This window comes from Budorcas taxicolor, chromosome 5 (genome assembly GCF_023091745.1).
Source record: "Budorcas taxicolor isolate Tak-1 chromosome 5, Takin1.1, whole genome shotgun sequence".
Classification (NCBI taxonomy): Eukaryota; Metazoa; Chordata; class Mammalia; order Artiodactyla; family Bovidae; genus Budorcas; species Budorcas taxicolor.
This window is the reverse complement of record NC_068914.1, coordinates 146,995,557-147,018,603: the sequence shown is the minus strand read 5'-3', so window position 1 is coordinate 147,018,603 and position 23,047 is coordinate 146,995,557. Positions and strand designations below refer to the sequence as shown.

General features: G+C 45.3%; 1 protein-coding gene across 1 annotated transcript in view; it reads right to left on the bottom strand.

Moving 5' to 3' along the window:
* Positions 1 to 21,971, bottom strand: part of LPCAT3 (lysophosphatidylcholine acyltransferase 3) — a 34,571-nt gene extending 12,600 nt beyond the window's left edge. Inside the window, exon 1 of the mRNA XM_052640015.1 lies at positions 21,710 to 21,971. Within this exon, the coding sequence (XP_052495975.1) occupies positions 21,710 to 21,854 (145 nt within the window). The 5' untranslated portion in view covers positions 21,855 to 21,971. The remainder of the gene's footprint in view (positions 1 to 21,709) is intronic.
* Positions 21,972 to 23,047: the final 1,076 nt, after the last annotated feature.

Sequence of the window (23,047 nt, the reverse complement as noted above, 5' to 3'; positions counted from 1 at the left end):
CTTCATGCAGGACACTCTTTGGTGGCTGTTCAGCTGCTCAGTCGTATCTGACTCTTTGTGACCCCATGGACTGCAGCACACCAGGCTTCCCTGTCCTTCACTATCTCCTGGAGTTTGTTCAAATTCATGTCCATTGAGTCCGTGATGCCATCCAACCATCTCATCCTCTGTTGCCCCCCCTTCTCCTCCTGGCTTCAATCGTTCCCAGCATCAGGGTCTTTTCCAATGAGTGGACAGTGGATGGATTTACGCACCCCCCGCCTTGTTTTTTTTTAGCATTTATTTTCTGGCAGCATTGGATCTTTGCTGTGGCACTCGGACTTAGTAGTTGGGGCTCGAGTCCTTCTCTACTTGCGGCACATGGGCTTAACTGCCCCCAGGCATGTGGGATCTCAGTTTCTGGACCAGAGATCAAGCCCGTGTGCCCTGCACTGGAAGGTGGATTCTTAACCACTGCATTGCCAGGGAAGTCCTGGATCTGCCCTTTTTTGACTGACTGCATGGTGGTGAAGAATGTAGGGTATGCTGGTTCAGTTTGGTATCCGCACCTTCACTCGTGCTTAGGGACCAGCAGAGTTTTACCCACCATCACTTCTGCACTGTCAAGTGCCAATGACAAAAGCAAATAACATTTTAATTTTATTCTGAAAATAACTTTAAAGTTCTCAGGGACCCAAAGGAGTTCATGAACTACACTTGGAGAAATGCTGACACGGAATGGTGTTCTGGCTTAATCTTCTTGGTTAAAGCACCCTAAATCAACAGGCTTTTCTTCCTCCCTCCTTTCCTCAACTGCTCCTTCTGTATTTTTTTTTTTTTTAATTTATTTATTTGGCAGCACTGAGTCTCAGTTTCAACATGTGGGATCTAGTTCCCTGACAAGGGATTGAACCCAGGCCCCCTGACCAGGAGGGCAGAGTCTTAGCCACTGGACCACTAGGGAAGTCCCTCCTTCTGTATTTTCTTTTTTTTTTTTTTGGGGGGGGGGGTAGTTTCTCTGTCCTTGGTTTTGAGATATCAGTTTCCCTCTTTTTTTTCTTATTCTATTCAGATGTATTTCACATACCATCAAATTCATCAGAGTGTAGGATGCGGTGGTTTTTAGTGCATTCTTAAGGTTGTATAATGTCCCCACTGGAATGTCTAAATTCCAGCATGTTTTCATCCCCTGCCCCCTCCCCAGCCCCCAAGAAACCCCATTCGTGTTAGTGGTCACTCTCCAGGCCCTGGTGACAAAGTCACTTTCTGACTCTACAGATTTGCCTGTTCTGGGTATTTCATAAAAACAGAGTCATACCATATGTGGACTTCTGTATCCAGCTTCTTTCACTCAGTGTCCTGTTTTTGAGGTTCATTTCTGCTGTACCATGTAGCAGCACTCCATTATTTTTTTATGGCTGAATAATATTCCTTTGTTTGGACAGATCATACTTCATTTATCCAACCATCAGCTGATGGACATCTTGGTTGTTTCTACTTTGGGGGTATTAAGAAGAAGGCTGCTGTGAACATTCCTGTGGCGTATGTTTTCTGTTCTCTTGGGTATGTACCTAGGAGCAGACTGTTTGGCTCATTCACCTGCTGAGCAGCACTTCTCAGTTGGTGGTGCAGATCAGTTTTTAAAATTTCCCATCTGCTATGGACCAATACTTCAGTAAAGTACAAAGTCATGGGCTTGGATGATGTGGCACTATTGAACTCCTGCGAAAATCCCTAAATGTTCACTCTTACTCTCCGCTTGCTTTGAGCTTTGACTTCGCAAAGGGTGGCTACAAATTGCACCAACCTCTCCTTTGCCTCTTTCACTGAAGGCTTTTTCTTCTGACTCCTAAACATGGCTGACCTCCAGAGTCAGTCCCGATCCTCTGCTATGCTCTCTACACCGTCTCATTGGAAACCCCATCTACTCTCATGTAATTTAACGTGATCTTTATGCCAAAGACAACCTCACATCTTTAATCCTGACCTCTCAGGTTTCAGTTCCACGTTTCCACTTCCTGGCGGGGCATTTTCAGTTTGATATCTTGCACCATCTCTAACTCTGTGTAAATAAGACATGGGCTTTCCCCTGAATCAGGCTTCTCTCAGCTTCTTTTGTTGATTAATGATGTTACTGCTCTCCGGGCCACACAGTGACACTCAAAGGCTTGAAGTTATCTCTGCCTCTTCCCTTTCTCCTCAGTGCTCATATCTAGTCACCAAATCCTGGTTTGTGTACCACAAGGCTTGCAGGATCTTAGTTCCTGCAACTAGGGATTGAACCCATGCTCCCTGAAGTGGAAGTCCAGAGTTCTCAGCCATAAGGACCACCATGGATTTCCCCCAAGTCCTGCCGATTCCTCCTTTCCAATGTCTCTCGCCACCGTCTCATCCTCTTCTTTCCCATGCTACATCTGCAGGGAAGGCCCTCAAGTGCTCCCCCTTCAAGTCTTGCCACGACCTCATCTCTGCCTGTAGTTGCTTCCTCTGACATCCTCCACCAGGGGGCTCTCCCTGCCACTCCTGCTCAGAAGCCATCAGTGATTCTACCTCACCACTCCACATAGCATCAGCTCCCAAGTCCAAGATTCAAGGTCTACCTTCTAAACTACATTTCTGGGCAAAGCCTCCACCCTCCTCCTCCAGCTAACTGATATGCTAGTTTCTGCTCAAACATGCCTTGTGTCGGGAATTCCATGGTGGTCCACAGGTTAGGACTGCGCTCTCACTGCCGAGGGCCCTTCAGGGTTCAATCCCTGGTCAGGGAACTAAGATCCCACATGGAATGTGGTGTGGCCAAAAAAAGAAAAACCCAACCAAACACACAAACCACAACACTGACCCCCCCCAAAAAAAATCCAAACAAAACATGTCTTATGTCTTTAATCTCTAGACCTTCACTCATGCCAGTCCCTTTGGGTGGGACACCTTCTTCAACCACCCCTCTAACCAAGTGAAGCCCTACCCATTCTTGAAAAACACTCAGTTCAAGTGTCTCCTTCTTTAGGGTTACTGTAGACCACAATTAATTCATGACCCTGCGCATTATGGACTCATGCCTTAAATACATGGCACTTAGGACAAAGTCTCATTTGGCAAAATCATTATGTAACACAAGTTGCCATTCCTTACACTAGTGTTCCTTATGAAAACTGTCACAAGTTCACAATCTCTTTTCCCAAAGTCCTTCTGTGTCTTTGGATCTCCCATAGCATGCTATCCTGCTTATTTCATTTTCTGACGGGTTGATCTACAGTAACTGGCACTTAACAGCAGATCGAGTGTCAGTTTCCTTATCTGTAAAATGGGGACAGGACCTGCTCCAGTGATTATGTAAGGGCTAAAGGGGATATTGCATACAAAGTAGTCAGCACAGCCTAAAACATTGTAAGCAGTCACAAAGTCTCACACACACATGCAGATTCACATAGAGGGAGTCTGTAAACTAGGTCTTATCTGAGAAATTCTGATGAAAGTGGTATCAGGGGTTCCAAATCTAATCTTCTTTCCATGTGACAATCAAATGACTGAGGGATTTTCTTCCCATCTTCACTTTAAAAGAAGAGTCATTGTGTATTTATTTTAGAAAGATACTGACTCTGGCTTGCCAAGAGCACTTTCTCTAAAATGCAACATACGGTTAAATTAAGGCACTGGATGGTTAGAAGAACACCAGCTCTGAGGTTAAGATGAGATTTGACAGCCTGAATCCCAGTTCTGCTACTTACTAGCTGTCCCCCTTAGGCTGGTTGATGAGTTACTGCTTTTGGTCCTCAGTTTCACTAGTAGAGCATCTAGGTCCTGGCTCATATTTCAACCTGGTCCATATCAGATGCTCAGTAAGCATGAGATGGCATCAACCTCTCCTTTAACAGAGGGCTGCCCAGCAACCTCAACCGACTGGCCTCAAACACAGTGAGTGCCGATGGCTCCTGCAGGTCCAACTTCACACTCGTGTGCAATGTGGAGTGGGTACCCGCCTAACGGGACACCTCAGACGTAACAGGCCCCAAACTCAATTGCTGATGTCCTTCTCTCAGCAAGCCTGCTCCTCCCCTGGCTTCCTCATTTCAGCAAAGCTTTCTGCTCAGCCCTTCTGCTCACACAAGGCTGAGGCCCTGCCACCTTCCCCTGCTCCTGAGCCCCTCCCCTCCCCCAGGCAACCTCATCTGTCAGCAAACTCTGTCTGTTCTACCTGCGAAGTGAACCCAGAATCTGACCACTTCTGCCCCTGGTCCATGTTGGCACCATCCCTGGCCTGTGTTATTACTGTCGTCTCCTGACTCATCTCCCCCAGGGCCTTCAGTCACGCTCTGCTCTGCAGGAGCTGAAGTCCAACCAGAATGCCAGACTGAGCTGCTCGCCCCTCCCCCACCGCTCTCTGACTCATCTCTGACTCTGGGCCGCCCTTCCTGGAATGGCAGGCTTGTGCAAACCTTAGAGCCTTCACATTAATACGTTCTTGGCCTGGGATGCTCTTTCACCGATGAGCTCAAGTACCTCCAGGGCTTCAGGTTTTCACTGAAGTGTCACCTTATCGGTGGGGCCTTCCCTGACCGTGGTATCTTGAGATCGCACACGCTGCCCCACCCTGTATGCCACCAACACACACTTCCTGTTTTTCTTTCCTACTTCATCTTTCCTATTTTCCCTTGCCACTTACTACTCTTCAACGTGCTGTATGTCCTACTTATTGGTCTTTGAAGGCAAGATTTTTGTCTCTTTTTCCCCACACTGTACCGCAAGTGGCTTGTAGAGCTCCTGGTACAAAAAAGTTCTCAAAAATATTTGTTGAATGGATGGGAGAATAAAAGAATGAAAGCGCAAATACTCGGCATCCTAGGGAGTGAATAAAATATGTACTGAGCATCCATTATGTGGTCAGCAATGCATTAGGCGAAAGGAGACTACGGCAGAGTTGGAAGAGATGCTTTCAGACTCTGAAGGAGCATTTTAGAGAGAAAAGAATACCAAGCAATGATGTTGTGTAAATGCTAAGTGATGGAAATGCCAATGTTGTAGAGGCTGGAGAAGACAAGAGGTCAACAATGAACAGAGCAGTCAGGATGAGCAGAGAAGAAACAAGGGAAGGGAGTTCCAAGGTAGAATTCTGTACTAAAGACCCAGAGGCAGGAGAGGGCATGGAGCAGTCATGTCGCTAGACCGGGCTGACTACAAGACGGGGCAGGAAGGTTTGGAAAACCAGACAGAGTCAGAATTTGATATAATAGGGGGAAAAATCAAGAGGATTGGACTTCCCTGGTGGCTCAGAGGTAAAGAATCTGCCTGTGCCAATGCAGGAAATATGGGTTTGATTTCTGGGCTAGGAAGATCCCACATGCTATGGAGCAACTAAGCCCAGGTGCCACAACTACTGAGCCTGTGCTCTAGAGCCTATGTGTCACAACCACTGAAGCCTGAAAGCCCCAGAACCCATGCTCTGCACAGAAGAAGCCACTGCAAGGAGAAGCCGAGAAATGCAACTAGAGAGTAGCCCCCGCTCACTGCATCGAGAGAAACGCCCGTGCAGCAGTGAAGACCCAGTGCAGCCAAAAATAACCTGAGCTCATCACCTGTTTCCGGTCTACCCACTTCTGCCTCGGCCCTCAGCGATGGGCTAACATACCCCCAGCCCAGGCCAACTCACCCTCACCTCTTGTGAAAAGATCTGGTTCACAGGGTCAATGGGCTCCTTAGAGTAAAATGACTGAAACCGACCTCAAACTCAAAATTCATACTTATCGTCAGAGGTAAAGGGATGGGAGACAGCGGATTCCCCTCAAAAGGCTATGTCCGTCCATCACTGCTCTTAGGGCTAGTTCACTGACAAAATTATGGCAACTCTGAAATTTCTAGCTAAAAAGGATGGATGGAAAAACCTGTTTCAGCCTTATATCATCTGGATGCTGAAATTTTTCTAAACTATGAAAAAACCATTCCCACAGATAATGGGTATTTTGCTTTGGACAATGGAAGGCCACTTTTAGGATCAGGTTTTAGTTAAATTTCCTAAGAATCACAGACTAGAATATAAAACAGGACTGCTTTTGAACATGGCTTATTTGTATTATTTATTTATCTTTGGCCACGTGGCATGTGGGATCTTACCTCCCCAATCAGGGATGCTCCCTTAATTGGAAGTGCAGAGTCTTAACCACTAGATGGCCAGGGAAGTGGCCATCTAATGGCTTATGGGCATTGACAGTTTATTTTTTATCACATATTTCCACATGCTAGCTTTCTCATGATTATTTCTGCTGTGAAGAACTGCCATTCACATTTCTTTCACCAAAGTGGAAATTCCTCATACTGAAGAGCTACACAGAGGAAAGGAAGACGAATGGAGATAGGAAGGAGAGTGAAGCCCTGTGCGACTCTGGCTCTTCGTGGTGATAGGTGACTGATTGGTTACTGACCACACTGTCACCTGGGGGAACACTGGGACATTTTGGACCTGGAGGTGGGGTGACCCTCACCTCTGGAATTTGTTCACAATGGTCCTGTCTCTATTCAGCAGATTAAGCCTTGTTGATGGTATGGCCAAGGAGACAACACAGCTGCCCCACTCCAACAGTCCTCTGTGGCTCAGGCTGAGTCACATGCTGAATGGTTATTCCTAGGATTCACATTCTTTGAACCCATGAAACCTTATAAATCACTGACTCCAAACCCTTCATTAGAGAGAGAAGAAAGCAAAGCCCAAAGGGGCTAACTGGCTTGCCTCAGGTTAAAAGAGCAGAGCCCCAGTTAGAACCCATATCACTCGATTTCTATGCTGACACTCCTGTCACAGGCCTTGGCACCTGGCGGAGGCCAGCAAATACATCACTAGGCACTGCTGTCGTTCAGTCACTCAGTCATGTTCGACTTGTTTCGACCCCATGGACTGTAGCCCGCCAGGCCCTTCTGTCCACGGAATTCTCCAGGCAAGAACACTGGAGTGGTTTGCCATTTCCTTTTCCAGGGGATCTGCCCGACCCAGGGACTGAACCTGCATCTCTTGCATTGCGGGTGGATTTGTTACCACTGAGCCACCAGGGAAGCCTCACTAGTCACTAGCTGTGCACTTTTAAAGCTACGGCTATGTTATTCTCTGATTATCTGTTCACAGACACACGCACGCCCACATCCGCTTATCATCCTATCTAAAACCATTTGAAAACTTCATCTCTGCTAAATTTAGGTACTCCTTGTTCTTTCTTTCTTCACCAGTTCTTGGGGACACCCCCTGCCTATCTTCTTAGGGTGCAATTCATTTCTGAAAGGGACCTCCAGCTCAGTATCTTAAACGTTTTGATGACTGTATAACAGAATTCAGGGATAAATGATGAAAATGTCCTCAGAATAAGAACAGAGGGGGCGTTTTAAGGGTAAACTAGTAAATGGAGGTTATCTGTGAGAAAGGAAAAAGGCTCTTATGAAGGTTACAAAGTTTTTTTTTTTTTTTAATGGGAATTCCCTGGAGGTCCAGTGGTTAGGACTTGGTGCTCTCAATGTTGAGACCCAAGTTCAAACCTTGGCTGGGGAACTAAAATCTCATAAGCCGAGTGGAACGGTGTGACCAAAAAAAATTAAGAAAAGGAAATATTAGTTTTTTTAGTCACTTAACCCAAACAACCTAAACCTGAACTGCACCCAAAGTCCCATCAAAAGTCAGTTTTTTATTGTTCCACTCAAGCCAGGGGCTCTTAGCAGTTAACAGGCAAGGCCATGTTAAGATTAATGCCAATGATACAAGCTGGCAATCATGCGTGCAAACTGGTGCTGAGGCTGTTATGATGAGGAAGTTATGATGTTATGATGAGACAATAGACTGACCCTGAAGCCACATTCCCTTGTATGACCCCACCGGGAAGAGGTACTCACTGGCGTCTGAGCCTAGGAAAAGTCAGCACCCCACCACCCTACCCCCGCCACCCTGGGTCAGGGGCCAGCCCTCAGGACTACCTACCTCAAGCCTGATCAGATGCTCCGAACGATTTGTGAATGTTTGTCTGCACAATTACAGTCTTTTCTGTACTATTACAGATTGTGCAAATGGTCACAGTTTTTTTGTTATAACAGAATTTATAGACTGAAAGAATGTTAAGGCTGTTGACTTGCAGCCTAGTCACTAGTCACTGTTGACTAGTGGAACAGGACAACAGATGTTGACGGACCCTCAGGCACTTGAACACACAGAAATGCCTTTCCTAGCAAAGATAGCAGCCTGAGGCTTACATTCAGAGAGTGGTTTTTTTATTTTTATTTTTATCACATTGTAAATCTTTGTAAATTAGCGAACCACACGGTGGCAACTTGTAGCCAGATTATCTGATTCGAGCTAGACTCAGGAATGAAGAGTAATCTGGTTGAGAAATTTAGCTTTGCCGCTTGGGCAAATCACTTAGATTCTTTGTACCTTGATTTCTTCACGTCTAAGGTAGGGATGTAAAGAAAAGAATGTGGCCCCTTCACATTCTAGTTCTTCAAGGACCATGCCAGCAGCCACCGCAGCTGCCCACCAACAGCGCACCTAGCGGGGAATTCAGGATGGAGAAAAACTGAAGGGTTCTGTGCTTTGGATACTGGCCTAGATAGTTCAGATGTATATCTAAGGGACAGTTACAACGAGTCCAGATTCTTGCGTCTTCACATACACAGAAAGGCACTAAAATCATTCACTTGAGATGTCTGCTCTTTGTGACTGGCAGTAATCTTTTGATGCTCAAAGTGTGTGTTACCTACTCAGTTGTGTTCACCTCTTTGCGACCCTACGGACTGTAGCCTACAGGGTGCTCTGCCCGTGGCATTCTCCAGAGGAAGCTTCCTGACCTAGGGGTTGAATCTGGTCTCCTGCACTGCAGGCAGATTCTTTACTGTCTGAGCCACCCGGAGAAGCCTCTCTGAAGCTCAACTACATGCTTTTTTCCAAGCAAGAAACATTCACATATTAATATGTCCCTGATCTCTTTGGAGCCTTCCTCAGAGCCACCCAAGAGGCAGTCTTCCAGGCTACGTTCCTCAGTAAAGGCCCTGAATTAAAACTGCATTTGCCATTTTTAGGTTGTGCGTTTTTCTTTCAGTCAAGAGGCAAAATACTAGCCATCTTACAGGCTGTTGCGCAGATTATAAGAGAAAACATCCGTAAAAAAGCATCAAACATGTACTTCCTTGAGGCCACTTAAGAAATATTTACATACGAGCAAATATTTTATACAAGCCTATCTATACCTAACTTCTTAAAATCTGAGTAAGATCTTTTAACCAGTTTTAAGACATACACTCTCAGGCTCAAGCCTCTAGCCTTGAGCTAGGGGTGGGAAATTTTGGCCTTTGCCCATCTTGATCGGATTTTAACTAAATTAAGTCTACAGCAAGTTTCAAAAATAAAGCTCTGAGTTGCCCCCAGTACTCCCAGGAAGAAGGTGATTTGCCAAGAAGTTCACCCAGCTTCATTTAGTCTGAGGCTCTTCCTCTGCAAGGGTCTGTTTGAGGCCTGGGTGTGTGTGTGTGTGTGCGCGCGCGTGCGTGTGTGTGTGTGTGGTGTGTGTGTGTGTGTGTGTGTGTAGGGGTGGAGGTGGGAACTAGCAACTTGCTCACATGGTCATACATTTAGCAACGTGCTCACGTGATCATACGTTGTTATAAAACGTGTAAGATATTTTTGAATTCTTTTTCTTAAAGAAGGTCACCAAGATTAAGAATTTTCAGGTCCCACAAATTCTGGATTATTTAAAAAAAAATCAAGCACTACAACAAAACTAGGCATTTGTTGTCATTGTCATTCAGTTGCTAAGTGGTGTCTGAGTCTTTGCAACCCCATGGGCTGCAGCACGCCAGGGTTCCCTGTCCTTCACCATCTCCTGGAGTTTGTTCAAATTCATGCCCATTGAGTCTGTGATGCCGTCCGACTATCTCATCCTCTGCCATAAGATCTTACAAAAGATCCTGAATGAACATTTGGGCCAACTCAGTATTTCAGACCCGGGATGCCTGTTTAAGTCCAGGAAGGGAAGGAGTACGGAAGTCACCTACCAGAGAGGTCTATCAGCTGGGAGCACAGGCTCAGCACAGGTCAGGGAGAGAGGCGGAGGGCTGGCCAGGCCTGCAGAGCCCCCAGCCTCATCTCTGCTCTCTCCAGTCTTCCCCTCCTTTTGCTTCTTATCTTTCTTTTGTGTCTTGTGTTACTGCTTCCTCCTCTTCTTTCCCTGTTATAACAGCCTAAAGTCTTCTATTTCCTGCTTCTCAGCTTTTACACTTCATGGTTCTCTCTCAAAAATCTTGAACTAGTGTGTGGCAGCCTGAGTTTTTTTCCCCCTTTTGATTCCTGGCACTGGTTTTCAGTGGAGAAATTGGAGTTCTTCACTCCTGTTGTGCCTTTATCTGGCCAGGGGTTGCCCCAAGGCTGCCAAGTGGCTAATTAACTTTACACAACCCTCTCAAATAACTTGTCTTGGTAATTTTCCTCCCTCTTGTGAAGAGTTGCCAAATCTAGGCTTGTAAGTACAAACAAAGTAGGTGAGACTTCTTTTTCACAACAAGTATTCCAGCAAGTGAAACAATAAACTCTTTCTGAACCAGCTGGGATTCTAACAGGAGAAAAGACAATGGCATCACACCCTCTAACTGAACCTATGAATCCGAGCGCATGTGGATATTTATTGGGTTCTGTTTCTCTAACTTTGTGAGCATACCTACTCACTCTTTATTCAAGTCTGCAGATTTGGTAAATTTTAGTACACTCGCAATGTTGTGCAACCACGCCCACTACTAATGCCCCAATACCTCCATCACGCTAACCAGAAACCCCACACCTCTCAGCCGTCACCCCCAATTCAACCCTCCTCTCATCCCCACCAACCACCAATCTACTTTCTGTCTTTATGGATTTGCCTCTTCTGGGCATCTCACATAAATGGAAGCAGACATTATGTGGCCATTTGTGTCTGGCTTCTTTCGCTCAGCACCACATTTTCAAAGTTCATCCATGCTGTATAGCAAGTATCAGTACTTCATTTCTTTTTATGGCTGAATATTTCATTTCATGAATATTAATATTTTATTTATCCATTTGTCAGTTGGGTCATCCACTGTTTGTCAATGATAATAATGTGATGAATATGTGTGTACAGGTTTTCGTGTGAACATATACATCAGCTCTTTTCAGTACATAATTAGGGGTGGAACTGCTGGGTCCTACTATAATAACTGCTTAACTATGAGAAACTGCCAAACTGCTTTCTTCAGGGGCTGCGCTGTTTGACGTTCCCACTAACCACGCATGAGGATTTCAATTTCCCCACATCTTCACTAACATTTGTTTACTCCTTTTTTTGGTTACAGCCATCCTGGTGCGTGTGAAGTGGTATGTCATTATGACTTTGATCTGCATTTCCAAAGACTAAAGATGCTGAACATCTTTCCATGTGCTTATTGGCTATTTGCATATCTTCTTTAGACAAATGTCTATTCATATTCTTTGCCCATTTTTAAACTGAGTTGTCTTTTTATTGTTTAGTTATAAGAATTCTTGATATATTCTGGATACTAGACCCTTACCAGATAAATGATTTATGAGTATTTTCTCTCTCTCTCTTTTCTGTTTCTCATTTCTTTTCACTTGCTTTAGAGTATCCTTTGATGCAAAAAAGTTTAAGATTCTGATGAAGTTCACATTATCCCTGACCATCCATGCTGAAAAAAATCCAATTTCTTTATCAGCATCTCAATATTACTTGAAGATTTGGGAAGAACTTTAAAAACTATTTAAAATTTTGTATTTTATTTATTTATTCTGGCTGCACCCTGCGGCATGCCAGGATCTTAGTTCCCCAACCAGGGATCAAACCCACACTCCCTGCATGGGACATATGGAGTCTTAACCCTGGACTGTCAAGGGAAAGTCCCCAAGTTAGGTATTTTAGAATATAATAAAAGCACATATACCTTAAAAATATAAAACGAGATTAAGACTTGAAGAAGTTGACACAGGAGATGCGGCTTCGATCCTTGGGTCAGAAAGGTGTCCCAGAGGAGGGCACAGTATACCCACTCTAGTATTCTTGCTTGGAGACTCTCCATTGACAGAGGAGCCTGAGGGGCTACAGTCCATAAGGTCGCACAGAGTCGGACACTGAAGCGACTTAGCACACATGCTATATAGGAATTCCTAGGTTTTGCTTTTGTTTCTTTCTTTCAGAATAACTAAAGAACTAAAACATGGGGTCAAATTATTCTTTAGCTGAAGAATGAGGGTTTCTAGTAGCCCTTCTGGTTCAATATTTTTAATTGGGGCCATGTATATTGTATTCCAACTATAATCAGTCTTTCCCACCAGAGTCTGAGGTATACACCACGGGAGCCTTAAAGGGCGCTGTTCCAGCTGGCCTCTGCTTGCTGGCTGGCAAAGAGAAGTATTATATTCGTGGACAGTAATCCAGAATGGTGTCCAAGCCCATCTGAGTTTAGAATCGCTATCACAGCAGAAACTGGAAACCTCAAGGGCTGTAAGCCATTGAGCACGTCCACACGGAAGCCACTTCTCATCACAGCACATACAAATACACAGCGACCAGGCTCAGCCTTCTGGGTCTCATATCCTCCTCAGATTAGCACACAACATACTCACATGAGTTCTTTCTTTTTTTTTATAGTGAGCTTTTAGTTGCTTACAAAATTACTATCTCACCACTTAATTCTGTGTAGCAGGTATGACTGTGTATGCTTTTCTTATCTAAATGCCATAGCAATATGATAGATACTTGATACTGAAAAGCATCTTTAATTGACAAAAGCTTTTTATTTTTAATTTAAACTTAGCCTGTGGTTAGTGTGGGGTATTTAAACTGTCCACTCGACTTCATGCGAATCAAGAACAAAACCTGAGTCTTACCACTTTTGGCTGAACTTCTCTCTGCTTTCTGACAAACGGTCCCTACAGTTAGAATGCAATGACATTTCCATCAGAAGTCTCTATCGCTAACAATTGTGGTATATGAGGCTCTCAAATGGAATCCTTTGTTTAGGGTGTCCAGAGTTTCACAAATCTCACTTACGTTCAAAGCCACTGCTTGAACAGGGAGGAACTCAGATTTAAAAAGCAATCCAGGGACTTCCCTGGTGGTCCAGTGGATAAGACTCCATGCTCCCAATGTAGGGGGTGTGGATTCAATCCCTGGTTGGGTAACTAAGATCCCACATGCCCCACATGCCACACAATACAGCTAAAAAATAAATAAAATAAAAAGCCATCCATTTTAAGCCAAAAGGAAATCCTTATCCAGAAATCACTCATCCTTAATTTTAGTGTCTTACTTGCCACCTTCCCCATTCTAGCTTTGAAAACAGGGAGAAGTAAAGATATATACAGCATCTTTTGGGATATACAAATCTTAAGCTTTGAGGTCTCTAGGAAGCTATTATTGCTTCACCAAGAGAACTTCAGGTGGGCCCTAAATCTCCCTGCCCTTGTCCTCAGTAACTGCAGGGAAAATGTCAACACCCTTCAGCCCCCACCTGAATAACTCTCTGCTTGAGGAGGAAAATTCACCTAGAATTCCATGAGGGCATCTACTTTTTGTTAGAGCTACAGGTCACAACAGAAGGCCTGGAGAGAAGATCATCTCTACTATCTATCTGGTAATAGACAGATTATCATATAGCTCATGTTCCCAAAGACCAATTTTACTAAAGATGAGGTAACGAGTTAAGCATTGTATCTCATAAATTTTAAAATTATATTTAACTCATAACAAGTGGCAATAGTTTGAAACAATACAAAATTTACTTGCATTTTAAAAAATAATATAGTCATCAAAGAGCTTTCTTATTTGATAAGAAATCAGAGCTTATCTATCTGACAAGAGATGATAATGATATAATAATGTCATTAGTACATTAACCCTATGATTCAGTAATAATATAATATTTGGAGATCTAGCAAATGGGGAAACCTAAGCCAACAAAGGTCCATCTAGTCAAGGCTATGGTTTTTCCAGTAGTCATGTATGGATGTGAGAGTTGGACTATAAAGAAAGCTGAGTGCCGAAGAATTGATGCTTTTGAACTGTGGTGCTGGAGAGGACTCTTGAGAGTCCCTTGGACTGCAAGGAGATCCAACCAGTCTATCCTAAAGCAGATGAGTCCCGGGTGTTCATTGGAAGGATTGATGTTGAAGCTGAAACTCCAATACTTTGGCCACCTGATGTGGAGAGCTGACTCATTTGAAAAGACCCTGGTGCTGGGAAAGATTGAGGGCCAGAGGAGAAGGGGACGACAGAGGATGAGATGGTTGGATGGCATCACTGACACAATGGACATGGGTTTGGGTGGACAGGGAGGCCTGGTGTGGGTTCATGGGGTTGCAAAGAGTCAGACACGACGAGTGACTGAACTGAACTAAACTGAAAGCTATAAAGAATCTGAGAGCATTTTGTTTATCCCGAAGATCATAGGATACAAGTTTGACATCAACTGTTACAAAAAAGGGGCTTAATGTGAAGCCACACATTAAGCCCGCAGTCCTCAGACATGCGGGGAAGTGTATAACATGGAGAGCTGTTAAAACACGGATCACTGGGCCTCATCCTGAGAGTCTCTCGTTTAGTCCCCACTAAGAACCTGATTGCCTAACAAGTTCCTAGCAGGTCTGATGGTGCTGGTCCCAAGACCACACTTGGAGACTCCTTAGAAAGGAAGGAGATGAATATCTATTGAGGGAAGGGAGAAAACAATTATTTAAAACTATCCTGGGTCAGGCTTGGCCAAGATCGATACAGTCTATCTCACCTGGTCCTCAGAGCTTCCCCAGAACAATGCTTCTTTCTCACACTTGGCCAGAGCAGAAGGAGAGCAAAGGGCCTGCCTAGGCAGCTTTCTAGAAATAGGCAAGCTCTTCGATGACAATATCATTTTTAAAAATGCAGGTCAATTTTGCATTGTTTCAAAATATTGCTGCTTGTTATTAATTAAATATAATTTAAAAATATGTATCAGATACAGCACTTAACTTTTAACCTCAATTCTTTAGTCAAATTGGCCTTTGGGAACATGAGGAAAAGGATGGCTGGAGCTTAGTAACTGGTTGATGGTGAAAGAGTTGGCACATATTTAATCTTATTATAATTATTTTGTGGCTGCAATTACTTTTGTGCACGTGTGTTTAATTACTGGATGGCCAGGGAATCCCCCAATTTAATCTTAATTTTAGAAACCTGCACCTAGGCCTGCAGGTCTGTAAAGATGCTTGTCCTGACAGCTCACTCTGTCACACCCCCCCATTCCCCGCCCCCTGAAGACTCAATCATGCTTTCCTCTGCAGCTCCTTTATGGAACCTCTGGTGTCCCAGCCAAGCTGGACTGCCTGCTGTTCCTCAGGTCTTCCTCACTTTTCCTGCTCTCCACATACATGCTCATTATCCTTTGTTGTTGAAAAGTTCCCCTTTCCATCTCCACCTGACTAGAATCTTCCATGCCTTTTAAAGTCTAGCTGAAATGCCATTTCCTTTTTCAAGACTGAACCCCATTTTTAAAAGGCTGCTGGATGGAACTCCTTCAGTGAATTCCCATGGCTGCCCAGACAGATTTCATGTCAGTGGGCATGTAATTGCTTTGTTAAATTACCCTGTGCATAGAATCTCATGGGCCCTGTTTTACACGTCTCTGCAAAGAAATGGGCTTCCCAGGTGGCGTAGGAGTAAAGAATCTACCTGCCAGTGCAGGAGACACAAGAGACGCAGGTTCAATCCCTGGGTCAGAAAGATTCCCCGGAGTTGGAAATGGCAACTGATTTCAATATTCTTGCCTGGAAAATTCTATGGACGGAGGAGCCTGGGGGCCACAGTCTGTGGGGTCACAAAGAGTTGGACACGACTGAGTGACTGAGCACCCAGGCACATTGCAAAGAAATGGTTCTGTTTGATGTTAAAGTTAGACTGGCATTCAAACATGAAGTTCTGTGCAACGTAAGATATTGGAGTGTAGATTAACAAGTTGGAAAAATATATTTAAAAGAAATCCCCAACAGGAAGCTTTAGGTTATGATGAAATTTGTGGCTATGAATTAGAATAAAGATAAAAGCCTAAAATGAAGAATGGACCTAGCCTTTTGGGATGAGATGAGGCCTTGAAAGTCTTAGGACAATCTCCTCACTTCACAGCCATAGCATTTTTGGACCATGCTTTGTATTATGGTCAGAAGTCTCATTTGTCTCATTAATGCTGCTCAGTTGCCACCGTGCCCAGCTGAGGGCTCTTCATTTTGCTACTTGAAAAAGAAAAAAACTTTTTGCCCTGAATGATGGATTTAGTTGTGAAGGGCCAGGCCTGACTCTGGTCCAAAGGGAGCTGAACTGTGGGACCTCCTTTGATTTTAAAGGTTGCTAACCATAGTGGTGCTGATTCTGAAGCTCCAAGGAATAAGTCCTTACCCCCAAGTGCCACTTTAGATGAGTCTACCAGCCAAGCCACAGTCATAGCCAAGCCTGAAGGAGGAGCTTGTGCTAGGTGGGGTGACCATCTGCTCCATTTGGCTGATGCCATTTTTGGCTGCTGAGAGGTACCTAACATGCTGATTACATCTTGGTTCAGTCATGTAGAAAGAAAAGAGTAGAGAATACCAAGGGTCTTTGTCTTTCCCATCCCACACGCTCCTCTCAGTCCCAAGGTGGTAAAGAGCAGGGGTTTCAGAGGTGGGCAGAAATGGGTATGAACTGGAGGTCTCAGCTTCCTATCTGCACAAGGAAGCTAATAAAAGGACTGTATATAACTTAGGGGTAATTGGCAGGCCAGGCGGGGTATTGTTGAGTGCTTTATAATTGTCAGCTACCAATGCCATTATCAACACACTCTAGATTCTCTTCCGTCTCTCCGTTGTCTCTCCGTGGCATTTCAGTCCCTCCCTGATTCAATTATGATACCACTGAAAAGTGAAAATATTAGCAGGGTTGTGTCTGACTCTTTGTGACCCCATGGACTGTAGCCCCCTAGGCTCCTCTGTCCATGGGATTCTCCAGGCAAGGATGCTGGAGTGGGTATCCATTCCCTTCTCCAGTAGTGACTTCTAAAACCATTATCTTTATCAACTGTTATCAACTGTTATCAATCGTTATCAACTGTTTTCAAGCTCAAGACTAGGCTTCACAAGACAAGCTGGAGGTGCCCTTGGAACCTAAAGCCAGTCCCAAAACTAGGTCATTCCCTGGCACTGAACAACATCTAACCCTCACTTGACCTCTCCACATTTGTGAAGTCACCGTCACCTCTTCAGCTCCCCTGGCAGAAGGCCTGAGCTTGTTTTTTTTTCCCCCCCAACTATTATACTTCTTTCTCTCTCAGGCAATCAGTTGCCAAGTCATTCACCCACACTTTCACTTATTCAGCAAATATTTATTGAGCCCTTTCCACAAGCCAGGTACTGCTGAACAGAACTTAAATGATTGTTGCCCTCATCTGCACATATATAATCACACGTTAGCATGCGTACTCACTCGGAAGGGGATTTCAGTCCAGAAGAGAAAGTACAACAGGGCACATAACTTAAAATGAGAGGCAGGAAAGAACTCTGCAAGGAAGTAACAATCTGAACCAAGGCCTGAAAGAGGGAAAGGCTCGGTGAGGTGGGTAATGAACACAGAGTGCTCTTGGCAGCTGGATTAGCAGGTACCATGGCTCAGGTGGGAAGGGCCTGATGCCTTTTCTGAGGAGCTCGGGCAAGGCCACGTGGCCACAAGGCTGTGAACTTGCTCAGGTCGAGGCTGGAGTGGGAGATTCCCAGGGGTGTATGGAACCCCTGGTGGGGGCTGAGCCAAGAGAGGGATGGGGTTGGGTCACCCTGGCTGCGCCAGGGAGAACGAACTGGGTGGACAGGAAGAAACTATAGAGACCTGTCCAGGGGCTATTCGGGCAGTTCTGGTGACAGATGGTCAGTGGCTGTGATGATGGAGGGAAGGAGTGTATCTGAGGCACAATTTGGAGGTGGTGCTGATAGAACTCGGTGACTGGGGTGAGGGCAGAGTGAGAGGGGGAGGTGATAAGGCTGGCTCCTGGGTTTCTGGTGCGTGCAGCTGTGTAGATGAAAAGTAGTCACGGAATCTATCTTCCAAACTACTCTGTACTCCTGGATCCGCTCCCAGGACAGTGCTGGCCCACTGCTCTCCTTTCAAGTATCTGCGATGGCTCCTGATCACCTGCTTCAGTAAGCGCACACTTCCCTTGGCTTTCAAGGATCCACCACCTACATTTCCAGTCTTTTTTTAAAAATTTTCTTGGCCGTGCCATGGGTCATGTGGGATCTCAGTTTGCTGACCAGGTATTGAGCCCACACCTCTTGCACTGGAAGTGCAGGGTCTTAACCACTAGACCAATAGGGAAGTCCCTTCCGGTCCTATTTTCTACTGCTTCTCTACTTAGGTCCTGCTTCAGTCCAACTGGACCACTTCCTGTTCCTGGAATGTGTCACCACATGTCCTTGCCTCGGTCCCTATTCCTCACCATCTCAGTCTGCTGAAACCCTATTCAACTTTCAAAGTTCATTAAAGGTCCAGTCATTAAACCTCATAAAGCTCTGCGAATCTCTGCCGGCACTTAGAGTGCCACCTGTTATTGTGGTTACGAGAGTACTTATCGCCTGCCTGTTCCCTGCCCCCAACAGACCATAGGTCATACCTTCGGGTGCCCAGCCCCATTACTCATCCTGTACCACTGCCCTTTCCTTTGCAGGGGCAAGCACAGTGCTTCACCCACAACAGGTACACTTTGCTGAATTTATTTGGAACAATTCGTGTTGCTAATTATGCTAAGGAACGAGGAGACCTGAGCTGTTGAATCGGAGATGTTTTCCAGTGGCATCTGCCAGCACCAGAGCTCACAGCAAACTTTATCTTCCACCAAACTCCTGGCAATCAGACGCAAGACAGACACACACATGCCCCTCTTGACAATGTCCTCTGCCTGTTTGAAATTCTCCAGTGCAGTAAGTGCTCATAAACTTACCCTTTCCTTGCAGCACCTAATATCAAAAAATTACAGCCTCTAACTCAGGAGTTTTAAAACTGCTTGCTGTAACCCATTAGTGGGTCTTGAAATCAATTTAGTAGGTTGTAAATGATCCTAAAAAATAAAATAGAAAATAGCTAAGCACACTACCTATATTCAGGATGAGTAATGTTTCCTGAAACTTCTGTTTCCAATGCAAGTATACATCTGTGTGTTTACTGGGTCATGATGTAAAATGTTATTTCTCACTTCGGGCCCCAGTTCAAAAGGTTTGAAGGCTAATGCTGGGTAGACCAAGACCAGCACACAACTCAAACAGGGAAAGATGTTAGGGAACCAGTAATGAAACTATCTAACTAAAACAGTGAGACATTCATTCATATTTTATCCTCTTAAAATGTGAATGTCTGATATACCCAACTCTTCAGGGGACCTGCATTTCAGTGCTTTCAACCAAAATTAATCTTGTTAGTAGAAAGCGAGTCAGAAATTGTTTCCAACTACAGGCCTTTTGGTACCTCAGGCAAAGATTTCCTCCCGTATCCCAGTTCCCCAGGAGAGGTGGTTCAGGAGCTCCATTGCTGAAAGGCTACTGGTTTCTAGGTTACAATACACAGAAGTGATGATACTTTTGTAGGAGAAGCATATTTACAACCAGAAAAATGCATCCTTTCTTCCATGTACTTGTCAACAAGCTTATCAATGTATGTTTCTGTGTATGTATATAACCTAAACCTAGAAAATACAATCCTATATATCCACATGTGAAACTTAGGCCTGATCAATTTAGGGGTCAATGTGAACTCAAATTGACCTAAAAATGAGATATACTATGAATTACTGAAGGCAACGACACATGTCGGCTAGGAAGAGGGGATGTGGGCCACGGTAGGATGGACAAGGGGGCTCAGGAGTGTGATGGATGTATTATACCAAGTTTTTATTACCTTGATGCTTGGTGGTAATGAGAGGATGAGGTTGGAGAAGTAAGCCATGGAGAAAACAACTGTCTAGACAGGTGTATGCCCCATGATAGTACACAGTAGTCCACTACAAGTGCATAGGCTGTATTTGATTATGTCATCACTAAAAAGACAGATTCCAAGCCTAATTCTAGCCGCAGCTCCATTTAACAGGTTGTCCCTTATAATCTGTTGCTCCCTGTGTTACAGTCTCCATTTATAGTTGAGACATCAACAGCTGGCTTCCTAATGAATGAAATGTAAACACTCTTAATTGTCAATTATAATCCCAACAAATAACTGGGCCTGGAAAAAAGGACGAAGAAGTAGGAAGTTCAAAGCTGGTGTGGTGCAAAGAACCCTAGATTGAAGTACTGATAAATTTGGGTTAGATCTGGGTGGCAGCAAGTAAGTTCCACAACCTAAGGTTCCTGCCACCTCTAAAACTTTGTAATTCTACATGGGAGGGTAATGGTGATCTTTATCTGGAAGAAACAAAGAGTATCTTGGCTTGATGTGTGATGGGCAAATAACAATATTACCCAAGGTTGTTTAAACATGAATTAATGCCTTTCCCATTATCTAGATCAGATTAGCACCCTTTAGGTGATATTACATGTCAGTGTCTCTATCGACTACTCCATAAATTCCAAATTTCTTACCAGTATTTAAGGCTTTCCACATCTGCCCAACTTTATCTCAAATTTCTTGTGGTTCAGACCTGCTCCTGCACCCACCCTCCCCAACAAGTCTTGTTTAATTCTTCACCACCCCTACTTTCCTAGCTGAAGTCCCATAACCTTCATAAAGCCTTCCAACTACTCAAATATTTAATATCAGCTTATGACCTTTGAATTCCTACCAGACTTTATAGCAGTTCTATCAGATAGGCATTATTATGCTCATTTCATAAGTAAGGAAACTAAAGGCCCAGAGAAGTTAAGTGGTTCGCCCATAATCCTAGTTTGCGAGCAGCAGGACTGGTTTGCCCTCCAAGTCCACACACTTTTTTTTTCCCTTACTGTGCCATGCTGCTTCATCTATTAAAAAAAAGCCATAGAGGAAGGATGCATTAAAAAAGCCCATAAACCAGTTACAATGCGGTTTGTTGTGACATAAATGCAAATACACCACATCCTTTGAACTACATGTGTAAAACACGCTTGGGGTAGCGTGAATAGTTTTTAAGGGGTTGCCAGCCCTGTTTTCCAAGCCCAGTACTAAAATAATATTCCACGGTAAATGACAGGTGGGTGGCTAAGGACAAGAAAAACCAGTATAGTTAAAAGAAGAAATTAGAAACGGGACAAAAAGATGAGAGTGTAATACAAGCTGGCAACGCACACAAGAGACACAGAATATGCAAGTATGGAGTATGGGGCTGAGTGGGTCCATAGGACTAAAATATCTAAGTCAGGGAGCCTATACCTGCCAATGAGAAGCGCGCGTGTCTGAGGGTTGATATTAATAACAGCAGTACACATGGACAGAGAGTAGAACTCAAGAGAGAGACAAATAAGGACAGGTCGTAGGGACACAGGGCAGAGCATGGCAGGATGAGGGTGGTGGCGCCCAATGAGGGGCCAGAAGGGTACAAGAGGGGTCGAAGGGAAAGGTGAAGAGGTTCAGGAGGTACAGTGCCCCCAGACTCCAGAATAGTGTCATCTTCCTCTCCACAGCCGGTTGGTATGTTTAAGGATTGACACCCGCACCCCAAAAAGCCCTCCCGGTGGCTCCGGGAAGAGGGCGAGGTCACGTCCCCGTCTTCCGGGGACTCCGAGAGGGGTCCTTACCTAAGAAGATGGAGATGATGAGCCGCAGCGCCTGTTCTGACGCGCCCAGGGACGTCGCCAACTTGTTAAGGCTCAGGTCTTGGAAACCCCACTGCAGCCCCCTCGTCAGCTCGGCTTCCATATCCCCCTCGGCTGCGGACGCCATCTTAGCTCCGGGCGTCCCCCAGGGACCCCTCTGCTCCGCGCGCCCCGAATGTGGGCACAGCGCTGGAGCTTCACCCCCAATTCCGGCCCGGAGCCCGCCCACGGCGTGCGCATTGGCTGCGGACCCGCCCCAAAGGCTCCGGGCTCAGTCGGTCATTGGTCAGCCAGGTCCAGGGGCGGGGCCTCACGCGGCAAGGTAGGCCGGGGGCGGGGCCTCATATTTGTAAGGCAAAGGTGACTCGGCCCGAGAAAGAACGCGGGGCAGGCCGGGGGCGGGGCTTGGAACCGGGAACCAGATCCGCGATTGGAAAAGTAAGAAGCCGGCGGCGGAGGACTGTACAACTCAGTTCTAACAGCTCGGGGGAGGAGTCGGGGCGGGCGAGAGTCCTGCCGGCTCGTGCGCTGCCTCCCTATTGGCTGAGACGGAGCAGGCGAGAGTCGGGGCGGGGGGGGGGGGCTGTCACTCGACCGCGAGGTTACTCTCGGTCGCAGGCGCGCCGGGGTTACTGGGGCATGTAACCGGAGGGCGCGAATTCCTGCGGCGGCCTCGCGAGCGCCCCCTAACGGCGCCGCGGCTGTTCTTGAACCGTTAGACACGCCGCCTTTCCTCCCAGACCTAGAGGACCACACCGGCGTCCCCAGCACTCTCTACCTGCTCCTTTGATTTCCTGTAACTTCCTGTATTAAAACGTTGCCTTCCTCCGAGAGGCGATGAAATTAAGCTACGCTGACTTAACTGTTAGGCTTTTCATTAAAAATTAAACTAGTTTGTCACTAAGTAATACAGGTTTAGGATCAAAGTGCAAAGAGGATAGAAATTGGAGACAAAAGTCCTTTCGTCCTACCTTGCTTCGCATTCTTACTTCCAGTGTTCGGATCAGACTAACAAAAATGGGCTAGGTCCTGTGCTGGGCTGTGAGCCCAAAGCTATGGAGTGGAGATGGTGCACGGACATATAAGGTGTTAATGACCGTGTAATTAATTGCAAGGGAAGGCAAGTGCTCTGACGGAAAAGAATGTTCCGTGAGAATATGTAACAAAGGAACACCAAGTTTTCAGTGATCACTGGAATTCGTGGAGCATTCTTGCACAAGTGCAGCTTATACTTCTATAGCACTTAGCACTTTGTGCAGCACAAATAGTCATATTGTTTCACCTAATTGATTATGAAACAGGTTATTTACAGACACAGAG